Consider the following 12,285-nt stretch of genomic DNA (forward strand, 5'->3'; position numbering starts at 1 on the left):
AATTATTTCAAAGTAAAAAGTTAAAAATAAATCAACAAACATGGCCCACCTACCTGTTGCCACTCCAGGACCCACTAACCTATCACCTCACTCTTCTACAAACTTTCCCAAAAGAGCTAGAAAAAGTTCCAACTGCTTCTCAACCCAAATTCCAGGAAGGGTTGGTGCAGCTACCCCAAGCCTAGCACAACATTTGAGAAGCACACAAACATTTACTGAACAAGGGAAACTCACCTAACATTGTTCTCGACTCTGTGCTGGCAACACACAGCAAATATTGACACAGGCCAAACTCTTCTGCCAGTCTGTCACAGTTTGCTACTCGCCCATGGGTCAGTGTCACTCCCCTAAGACTGTAAACCTATGAGCACTGGCATTCTTTTTTAAAAAGCTATCCTCTCAGTGTCTCACAGTTCTGGGGAAGACCTGATTTTTATGTAACTTGTTTCAAGTTTTTTAAATTTCATTTGTAAAAACAGAAAAACAAACAAAAATTACTCTAGCCTCAGACAGACGGTTAGAGAACCTATGGTCTGATGGAGAAAGGATGGCTGGGGGCAGTGAGGAACTGGCAAGTTTGGCCCTATTTGCTGTCGTCGTCGTCGTTCAGCCGTCAAGTCGTGTCCGACTCTGCGACCCCATCGACTGCAGCATGCTAGGCATCCTTCTCCTTCACTACCTCCTAAAGCATGCTCAAATTCATGTCTATTGAGCCGATGATGCTATCGAATCATCTCATCTTCTGCCAGCCTCTTCTCCTTTTGCCTTCAATCTTTCCCAGCATCACGGTCTTTTCCAATGAGTATTCTCTTCACATCAGGTGGCCAAAGTATTAAGAGTTTTAGCTTCAGCATCAGTCCTTCCAATGAATATTCAGGGTTGATTTCCTCTGGACTGACTGGTTTTGCTGTCATTGATGAATTTTAAAACAAAGAAATGTGGATAAGAGCCTTTTATACCAGGATCTTCATATTTTTTTGTTCCTGATGATGGCAGTCCATTTGGATACTATGAGAAAAACTGCTTTAAATCAAAAAACCTCTTAATCAGAAAAGGCTACCAGAATAAATGTTTTTACTACATCCGGTTAGGTTATATTACTTACAAAACTTTAACACTATTGCCAGAAAAACTTTCTATTAAAAAAAAGATTTTAAATATATCATCCTCAAAGATAAATGCTATCACCCCTCAAGAATGCCCTTGAATTTACAAAAAAAAAAAAAGAGAAGATTGAATCTTCATGTCAACTGAAAGCTTTTTACATTTCCAAAGAGACTTCTGAGGAATCAAGAGACCCTGGAGAAGAAAAGCAAAAGACCAACTGGCCTAGAATCCCTACCATTCCACAGAGTTTTATGAAACCAAAATCATTCCGGATGGTATGGGGAGGCTGCTAATGACACACTGACTCCTGTCTCTGGAATCAGGTGTTGTATTTCTTTTTCAGTATCTCTCTGCTCTCCGAAGTGGCAGAAAGATGAGCAACTGCCAACAAAATCAGCCCCCATGCCATCTCTGACCTGCAGACGACGGGCCGCCAACCTCCCCTATAGAAGAGAGCCATTCCTGGTTCTGTGTCCCTTCGGCAGTGACAGAAACCTAACAGAAAATCAGTAGAAACACGTGGAAGCAATTTGGATTCATCCCTGCTGGCAACTGCAGGAAGCAAAGAAAAAGTAGTTCCTATACTCTCCTAAAGAACCACCACAGCAACTGTCCACAGCATCCAAGGACTCCCTCACTATCCACAGCATCCAAGGACTCCCTCCCCCTCAATATTCTTGATCTATAATGATCACAACACCTGATAAGCAGAAAAATGCAGTTACTTAAGGAAAACACCCAAGGACTTCTCAAAGATGAAGTTTAAAAATGAAAAAGTTTAAAGTCAAGTTTAAAAACTACTAAAAATAAAAGCATACGAAGAGACTGAATGTTTAAACTAAATTTGCACGCACACACAAAAAATCACCTGTCTGGTGCTTCCCTTAAAGTTTCCATATGCAGATGATGACACAGAGCAACAACTGGACTAGGTCAAATTCCCTTTGGACAGGAAGCAAAGTCACTCCCACAAGAGAAGAATGTAGACAATGAACTACACAAGTTCATATACTCCTCCCCTCAAAGCTTTTCATATAAAACCCTATTTTCATCACTGAGACATCAAAATAACCCTACCGTATTATATCTGCTCTTTTGACATTCTTCATCAAGTTAACTTCCTTATCTCAAATTTGGCTTTTTCTAAAAGCTTACAAAAACCCATCATCCTCCACTTTTCACATCACAGCAGCAGGCTGTTTCTCCACAGGAAAACACTCAGGTGAACCTCCACCAGGCCTCTGAGCAAGTCTTAGAGCAGGTCATAAAGAGCTACACCACCTTGTCATATGAATTCTGGAATGGCATATTCATGCTGGGGCAGAGCCAGTTTCTTGAAATGGTAGTTTCTCAACACTTTTCCTTTTGTACTAAAAAAGAATGGGGCCTGAACTGATGAAAAAGGAAATAAAATTCTATCTATTCATTCAATTCACAGTTCTCCCTAGACTGGACACTGTCATAATCTTTATAACTGGTGATCTAGAATACCACTATTACTAATGAAATTCCAGACTACATAATCTCTTTTATATATGTGTATATATATATACATATATATATATTAACATGAAAATTTGCTATCAAGAAAAATGTACGTTTGAGTAGCTTTTTCCTATGAAAAATAATGTAACATTGTGGAGTCAAGAAAAATTTCAAATACATAAAATTATATGCAGCATGATCACAACTATATTTTAAAAGAAAAATCCATGTATAGGAAAAAAGAGACCAGAAAGTCACCAAATACTACCAGTGATGGCACCCTTGCTAGACTTTATAAACTGTGTTTTCTGAATCTTGTGTAAGAATGCTTTTTATTTTTTATATAAATTTATTTATTTTAATTGGAGGCTAATTATTTTACAATATTGTAGTGAGAATGCTTTTTAATAGTAAGGAATTTTTTTAAACTATTAACAGTCAAAAACTTGAAAACAGCTCCAATTTCCATCAGCTAGAAAACAGATGACAACATAGCGATTATCCAAACAATGAAATACTACTACCACAATTAACGTGGCATCTGGTCCCACCATTTCATGGCAAATAGATGAGGAATAAATGGAAACAGTGAGACTTTATTTTCTTGGGCTCCAAAATCACTGTGGACAGTGACTGCAGCTATGAAACTAAAAGACACTTGCTCCTTGGAAGGAAAGCTATGACAAACCTAGATAGCGTATTGAAAAGCAGAGACATCACTTTGCCAACAAAGGTCTGTACAGTCAAAGCTGTGGTTTTTCCAGTAGTCATGTCATGAATGTGAGAGTTGGACCATAAAGAAGGCTGAGCACCAAAGAAATGATGCTTTCAAACTGTGGTCCTGGAGAAGACTCTTGAGTCCCTTGGACTGCAAGAACATCAAACCAGTCAATGCTAAAGGAAATCAGTCCTGAATATTCACTGGAAGGACTGATACTGAAGCTCCATTACTTTGGCTACCTGATACGAAGAGTCAACTCATTGGAAAAGACCTTGATACTAGGAAAGACTAAAGGCAGGAGGAGAAGGGGATGACAGAGGATGAGATGGTTGGATGGCATTACTGACTCAAATGGATATGTGTTTGAGCCATCTCCAGGAGATAATGAAGACAGGGAAGCCTGGTGTGATGCAGTCCATGGGGTCCCAGTCAGACACGACTTGGTGACTAAACAACAACAACCATAATTAACAAAAGAAAAAAAACTGTTACATGTGCTAAGGCAAAGTCCCCAGACACATGATCCCTTTTCCACGAAATTCTGAAAAAGGCCAAATTACAGTGAGAGAAAGAATAGCTGTTTTCAGGAGCGTGGTGGGAAGAAGGGGCTCAGAAAGCAAAAGAGCACCAGGGAACTTTTGGGATCATGAAAATATTCTGTATCTTGATTGTAATAATGGTTACACAACTATACACATTTGTCAAAACTCAAACTGTACACTAAAAATGGGTGAATTTTACTGTATGTAAGTTAAACTTCAATAAAGCTGAGTTACAAACTAAATAAGAATAGAGAAAGTTGAAACATTTTATTAAGGTGAATGATACCACTGGAAACTGAACAAATAACATTACTTTGCTGTTTAAGCTTATATTTTTATTTACATGTGAAGTAACATTAATTTGTAACACTTTATTCAATATCCTGACAAAAATGAGGATATCAGAAACCACAGTTACCTAAGAATTTATCATATTTCTCATTTTGAAGGGGTTTATTACCACTACAGTGATCTTATCAAGAAAATAATATAAAATATGATCTCATTAGAGAATAATTTCTAATAGCTAAATTCAATTTACCAGTAATCTTACCTCTATGAAAGTGTTAGTCGCTGAGTTGTGTCCAACTCTTTGTGACCTCATGGACTGTAGCACACTAGGCTCCTTTGCCCATGGCGTTCTCCAGGCAAGAATACTGGAGTGGGTTGCTATGCCCTTCTCCAGGGGAATCTTCCTGACCCAGGGATAGAATCTGGGTCTCCCACATCATCGGCAGATTCTTTACCATCTGAGCCACCAGGGAAGTCTTACCTCTATATTAAGTTAGAAGAATGCAGTAAACTTTTCACATGACTTTTGCCTCAATGTGCCCCACTTTCAAGAACTCTGTCTTTCCATCATTATTACAAGCAACTTGCTGATCAAATGTTATCACACTAGAGGTTAAAGATGTGACAACATCTGTCAGGAATATTTCCAATGTAATGTTGCCTATCCATCTAAGGCTATTATCGAACAAATTTCTCTTAAGAATGTCAAATTTTATAACATGTTAAAATTTAATTGGTTTTATTATGTAAAATCACAAAAAGGTCAATCATCAAAAATAAGCTTTCATGTAACAACAGGAAAAATCTAAACAGACTGAACTCTGAGATTAAGATAATTTTTTTAAAGCTTTCAACTTTGAGATATATAATGAATGTATATCAAATATATAATCTGAGGGAAAGGAATAAGAGGGAAGACACTTTAAATCAGGTTGTTGAAATTGGGTGCTCACTATACTATCCTCTTTACTTTTGTTTATGTTTTAAAGTTCATAATAAAAAGCTTAAAAATAATTTTCAGAATAAAACTTAAAAATCATTATAAAAACAAATCAACATTTCAAATTTACAGTGAGCCAGGAGACAGGCTGTTGTCATTTGCTCAGAATGCCAAGGTGTCAAAATGACAGAAACAGACTATAATTAGAGTTTGTTTTCTTAACTAGAAATACAGTTGGCCCTGTGTCTCTAAGGGGTACTGGTTCCAAGAGTCCCGGCGGGTACCAAAACCCTTGACTGCTTAAGTCCCTTTATAAAATAACTAGTACAAATAGTTAGCACTTGGTATCTGTGGATATGAAACCTATGGATACCAAGGGCCTAGTGTATGTATGATGAAAATGGGGCACAAGGACATAAATACATTCTCCTATCACATAAGATTATTCCCCTCAATACACTCTGCAAGATCTACTTACGTGTAATTTGACACAGTCCTCAGTGACTAAACTTTCCTTTAAAGACTATTTCCTAAATATTGTTAATTGTTAAGGAAAAATCCTCACCTTTTCTAAAGTTCATCCCATGATTCCTAGTTGTACTCCTGTGTACTATGTAGTTGCCTTCCCAAGTATCTGTTTACTCCTAGACCTACAATTTACTCACTGATTTTTTGATTTATAAAACTAATCTTCCCTTGTTTTCATTTTCAATTTTTTGTTTGGCTATTCCATACCCTGTCTTTAATCTTACTTTCCTTAAACAACTTAATCATTTTTGAGGCTTGCCTGGACTTTCTCAGTAAAGTCACTCTAGTATTATTGTTTCTAGGTAACTATCTCAATAATCAAATGGTCAGATTTCCCACTGGTTTGGTGACGTGATGCTCTATTCCACCCTAATACTGTGTTTTTTTGGTGTAGCACAATGAAACTTTAGGCAGCTTTCAACTATTATAACCTCTACCCACCACAATCTTTGTTCAGCTCCACATAATCCCAGGCCTCTTTTCTGGATCCTACTGAAGGGATGAGGATATGGCTGAGTCTTTAAAACCCAACAGTTCCTAATAAACTAAGATGCACTTACTAAATGCCAGGTATTGTGCAAAAAGCTCTTTCTGTGTCAACCCTGCCCAACAGAATTTGCAGTGATCATGGCACTGTTCTGAATCTGCACTGTCCAATACCATGCTACTAGCTACATGTGGGTACAGAGCACTTGAAATGTGATTACTGTTACTATGGAACTGACTTGTTAATTTTATTTCTTTTCAACTAATTTCAATTTAAGTAAGTCATGTCTTGAGACTAACTTATATTGCTTGAATTTTTCATAAATTTCCCTTTAGTTTTACATCTGTATATATTCAAGATGATCTATGATAGAGTTTCTGAACCTCACCACAACTGACATCATGGATAGGTTCATACTTTACTGTGGGGCTGTCCTGTGCATTGCAGGGTGGTGAGCACCACCTCTGATGTCTACCCAACCAGAAGCCAGTAACAATGCCCCAACTGGGACAACCAAAAAATGTCTCCAAACACGGCAAACATCCCCCCGGGGGGGGGGGCGGGGGGAAGTACACCCAATTGAGAACCACTGGTCTAAGACTAACAGTCTGGATTCTGCACTCAATGCTAAGGATATTCTAGTGCAATTCCTCTAGTGCCTGTTTTCCTATTCGGAAACCAGACAAAATGTAAAAGCTGTAAAAAGTAACTATCTCTTTATAATATTTTCCACAGAACCTATAATATTGTGCTTTCCCACCTGCTATCTCAACTATTCTTCACCAACAAGGGTACTACTATACCTGACTTAGAAACTGAGTCTGGAGGGGTGGGGAGGAGCGGCAGGGAATGAGACTGTAAGTGCTTAAACGACTCGCCTACCACAACATAGTTAATAACTAGCAGGGCTGAGACAAACCAGATTTAGGAATTCTTAATTTTAAACTCCTATCTACACTACCTTACTCTGTAGCCTTATAGCTTCTAAAGGGGGAGCTCCTTGGAGAAAAACCTTTTCAATGTAACAGTCTCAACCCAGATTGTTTCTGGTCACACAGCACATTATAATGCCTAAGAGCAAAGCTCACAGGAAAATTCCACATCCAGACCAACAACGTGCACTGCGTTGCAATGTAGCCAACCTGCATCCCAAAGAGTAATTCAAGACAGGGACTAGTCTCAGGAACACATATCACCTTAAAAGGCCTCTCCTGACCTAGTACTAGGAGAGCATTAAGAGGTTCCGCGCTCTGACAAAAGGCCTAAATCAATTTGAAGTGCAGGAGGGAGGCACTGGGGAGGAGAAATCAAAACTCTAAGACAGGTGGCTGCACAAAGGCTGGGACACCTCAGAAAGCAGAGATTTCCTAGAATACAGGCCATGTGGGACAGTGAAGAGACCTGGACTTCAAAAATTAGAAGACCCATCATGTGGCTCTCATCTGTCAGTACCCTGGATAAAGTCAGTAAACTCAGGCCTGGTTTTCCAGCGCATATGTGAAAAGAATGGTCTACTGACTTTTCGGCACTTCCCAGGATTTGTTGAGTTGCACTTCCAGCTCGCCTCTCAATCTCAAAATGCAGTACCATGTTCTTGGTATGGTTTTTACTGCTGATTATTTCTTGAGATGTTTTAAGCAGGAACATAGCACTAACTCAAGGAATTTGCTAGAAAGAAAATCAAAATGTCACACAAGTATCTGAGCACTGAGCGGTTTCAATTCCATACAAAGAATATTTGCTGAGGGGCCAGCTCTCTGCACCAGGGACCTTGTAATCACTCTGGAAATCCACAACCAATATCCTAGGCTCTAGGAATGCCTAGCCATCCCCATCTGTATTCAACTACTGCATTATTTGGTCTCCCAGGGCCAATAATTAAAGATGTTAACCCAATATACCAAGACTGTCACACAAATGCATGAGTGCGTGCTTAATCACGTCCAACTCTTTTGCAACCCCATGGACTGTAGCCCATCAGGCTCCTCTGTCCATGGGATTTCCCAGGCAAGAATACTGGAGTGGGTTGCCATTTCCCTCTCCAGAGGATCTTCCCAATCCAGGGATCGAATTCATGTCTCCTTCACTGGCAGGATTCTTTACTGCTGGGAAGCCCATCACAAAAATAACAAGCATAAAAACACAGAGGAAACGCACTCCAGTATTCCTGCCTGGGAAATCCATAGATAAGAGAGACTGGTGAGCTACAGTCCATGGAGTGGCAAAGAGTCAGACTTGACTTTAGAGACTAAACAACAATTTTCAGCTTTAGCTTTTTTGCCTCCACATCACCCTGTTAGTATCATTCTGCCTTCTGTTTACCATTTGTTTTGTTTTGCCTGCTTCTTTTATTCCTCCTGCTAAAAAAGAAAAAACACAGAGGGGAAAAAAATCAGATTTTTTTTTAATACTGAGTACATTTTAAATGCTGACATCACATTTCTACACTAAACAAAATATACGACTTTTAATAGGATGCAGCCATTTTAAATAGAAAACTTTATTTGTACAGCACAATATTGGTGTTTTGAGGCGTTTTATTTGACTAAGCAATTTATTTTCAATACCATGCTGCCAGTCCAATCTTACTGCTTTTCGGGTAAATACTAACGTCTATGTGTATATATATATATACATATATTTTTTTTTTTTTCACCAAAACTATCAATTATCATTTTGTTAGATTTTTATCTAAAGGCAAAAGTTTTCTGGGCTCATTCTAGTTAAGTTAAAAGGTTCCAGAGAAAGAGTCTCCTGTGGGGAAAGATTTCCCTTAAACAATGCAGCAAAGGATTGATCTAGTATTTTGCGACAAGGTATGCATACAGGATCTTCTTCTGAAGGGGAGACACAGAACAGCTCCACAAGTCAACTACTTCAAAACTGGAAAGCATGACTATTTCAAATGCTGCTTTCATAAAACAGACCAGACATTCTACTGCTACGAGATACAACTACAGGTTCCTAAAATTTTATCTACAGCTGTTTTTTTTAATATCTACTACATTCTTGATGCACATATTTTACAGTCTCATTTTCGAAACCACCTGTCTTTATTTCTCATGAAAACTGAAAATGATCCAAATAGTCTCAATATTGTATACTGAGAGTACAGGAGTCAAAGCTGATTATTTGTTTACACCAAGAATGAAAAAAGAAAAGGTAGCTTTAAAAAGGATACATGTAAATTTCTAGACTAGCTGAAAAAAGAATGCTCAAAAATTATTTAAAGTGCCTAACAAAACCGCAAAATAGGTTTTGGCATGCATGATCAATTGAGTAAATTAGTTAGGATTCCTGGTATATAAAGTTAGGACTAGTATAAAAAATACACCGTGTATGTCTCTTCTGGTGCAATGTAACAAGTTCCCCCACAAGCACGCCCAACTGGATTCTATGAATGACAGACAGTACAGCTATCCTCACTACTAGCCTGGTTCTAAAATTTACCCAAAAAAAAAAAAAACCTTATGTAAAAGTCTTAACAAAAGATTTGTAATGAAATAAAATCGGAGTAAGACTGCATTATAAAATAAATGACTTAAAACTTATTTTCGTACTTAAAAGAACTATGTGACCACTCCAAATGATTAGTATTTTGAGAAAGTATTCCAAAAGTTCTACAAACATGTGAAATACAATATGGCTACAACAGCAAAGATTAGACAAATCCGAACCCAATGCCAGAAACCAAGCCTCCAGCTTCCCGGATTGAAAGGCTGTCCGCCCCACCTGAGGCAGTTAGATACCCCGAAACAGAGGCCGGTATCTCAGCAGCAAGTTAGGCCTCTTCCTCCCTCAGGGAAGTGCATGACAAACAGGGCTTCATGCAATTTATGTCACCCGGTCACTTAACAAAAATCATATCTAACTTCTAAACGTGGGCCCTGACGGCCTTCTATATTTATGAGGAAGAGAGAGCAGAGAAAGTGTTGGGATAGAAACTTCAAATGCCCCACTTTCTGACCCTGTAAAACATTTAGCCCATCATTCGATCTGAGTCCTAGATTCTCAGCCTTGCCTAATGGAGGTTTCCCTCAACCTTTTCGGAATCTCTGTTTTGCAACAGTGAAGGAACTTTTCCTGCTTTATCTCAGTTCCCTGAGAGCATGCGGCCTTGCAATTCAATATCCTAAACTGGCAGGGAACGGTGGAGGAGGGAAGGGGAGGAATCCGGAGTCAAAACAGCCTCCTTATGAAAGACCAAAAAAAAAAAAAAAATCATAATGCCTCCTCCGCCCATAGCAAAACCCATCCCAGAAATTTACAGCGTGTTAAGAAAAGCAGCACTGCGAACTGCAAACGTAAGAGTTTTCCTTTGACTCTACGCACGGTTTTCAGCTGTCAAATTACAACTCAGGAAAACACTATCATTAGAATAAAAAAAGGAAACAAAAAAGCTCGCACCACAGGGACTGGGAAACAGGAGCTGCCAGCACCGTTTCCAGAGAAAACAGAGCAAAGGGAACCCAATCCACTTCCCTCCCCGCCCCCCACCCTCGCCTAAATTCATCCCCTCCCCGGACCGGCAAACCTCACTGCAGGGGCTCAAATTTAATAATAATAACAATAATCATGGCGCTTCCTCCCTCCCGCCACCCCACCCGCGATCTGCAGGGAATCAGCTTCTCCCACCCAGGTCCCCCGACCCCACCCCGCCCCGCCTCCCCTTCCCCCGGGAGCTCCAGGCCCCCGCCGGTCCGACCACCCCACCGGACACAGCTCCCGGGAGCCCGGGCGAACCCAGCCTACCCCGGGGCCCCTCGCCCGGCTTCTCCGCTTCCCTCTTTTTTTTTTTTTTCAACCTCCACCATCCCCCATCCGCATTGTCTGTCTCAATTCAACTTTGACTAATATGGATTCCTCGGGCCTGGCCCGGGCGGTGATGAAGCTCCCCGCACCGGGAGCTGGATACCCACCCGCCGCCCCCACCGAGTTGAACGCGGCTCCTCCGTGGAGGCGGGGGGACCGGGGGGCGTTAGAGGGTGCAGTGCGCTTCACCGTCCACAGCTCGCTTCCCCCCACACCCCCCCGACCCCGCGGCCCCGGCCCTTGGGACCAGAAGTTTGCCCCGGAAGGGGCCTAGCCGGGGGGCAGTGAGGACCCCCGCCCTCCCCACCGGCCGCCGGTCCGGCGCGGCCCCGTGGGGGAGGGGAGGGCGGGGAGGCGCCCCTCCCCCCGCCGCCCGCCGGCCGGCCCGCCCGCCGGCCCTATTACCTGTCATTGAGCTGGTCCTCGGTGCCCGGCAGCGGGTGAACCACGAAATGGATGGACGTCATGGTGCTTCCTTCTCGTCGTCCTCTCGAGGACGGCCCCCTCCCGCTCGGCTCCCCCCACCCCCGAACCCCTTCCCCTCGTCAAAACCCACAGCCACAGCCGCCGCCGCCTCCCGGTCCCCAAATGAGAGAAGCAAATGCGCAGGGGCCGCCGCCGCCGCCGCCGCCTCCCTGCCGGGCGTGTGTCCGAGGCGCGGCGGTCCGGCGGGGCGGGCAGGAGGGCGGATCAACACGCCACCCCGCTCCCTCAGCGACAGGGCGCAGGAGTGCGAGGCCGGCGGCCGGGACCCGGGGCGCGCCGCCGCTGCCGCCGCCACCGGCAGCCGGACGTCGGGAGAGAGGGGCCCGACTGAGGAGGGGAGGGGGACGGGCTGCGGGCTGTGGGGCCGGTGTGTGGTCCCGGCGGCGGACGGGGTCCGGACTAGGGAGGTGGGGAGGGAAATGAGCCCGCTCGGCGCGTCACTGGCGAGAAGAAGCCGCCGCCGCCGCCACCAGCACCGCCGCCGCCATCTTCACTTCTGCCCCAGTTTCTCCGTCTCGCAGGCTCCGCTCCCGAGCGGAGGGGGAGGGGCGAACGGGAGGAGGAGGAGGAGGGAGGAGACCGGCGGGCGTGGGGCACGGCCGCGAGGGGGCGGGGCTCCGGGAAACGGGCGGCGAGGCCCTGCCGATTGGGCGGCTCAGCCACGGCGCTGTAAGGCGCGCGCCGATTGGGCCGTTCGGCTCCCGAGCCCGGCCCCCCCCCCGGGGGGGTGGGCTCGCTCCCGAGTGAGTGTTCCGGAGAGCACGTGTTCGGGACAGATGAGGCGGAGGGGCGAGCCGGCTGGGGCGGGGAGTCCGGGAGAGAGGCTAAGTGTGTGTCCCCGGCGCGGTGGTGGTGGGAGGGAACAGGGGCTCCTCCAGTCTCGCGC

General features: G+C 43.4%; 1 protein-coding gene across 5 annotated transcripts in view; it reads right to left on the bottom strand.

Moving 5' to 3' along the window:
* Window positions 1–11,960, bottom strand: part of UBR5 (ubiquitin protein ligase E3 component n-recognin 5) — a 140,599-nt gene extending 128,639 nt beyond the window's left edge. For 4 of the 5 annotated variants that reach the window (XM_018058327.1, XM_018058326.1, XM_018058328.1 and 1 more), the window contains exon 1: window positions 11,319–11,960. In XM_018058327.1, coding sequence (XP_017913816.1) covers window positions 11,319–11,380 — 62 coding nt within the window. In that variant the 5' untranslated portion in view covers window positions 11,381–11,960. The remainder of the gene's footprint in view (window positions 1–11,318) is intronic. The other variant, XM_018058325.1, reaches the window with a different exon arrangement.

The sequence above is a fragment of the Capra hircus genome, chromosome 14 (genome assembly GCF_001704415.2).
Source record: "Capra hircus breed San Clemente chromosome 14, ASM170441v1, whole genome shotgun sequence".
NCBI lineage: Eukaryota > Metazoa > Chordata > Mammalia > Artiodactyla > Bovidae > Capra > Capra hircus.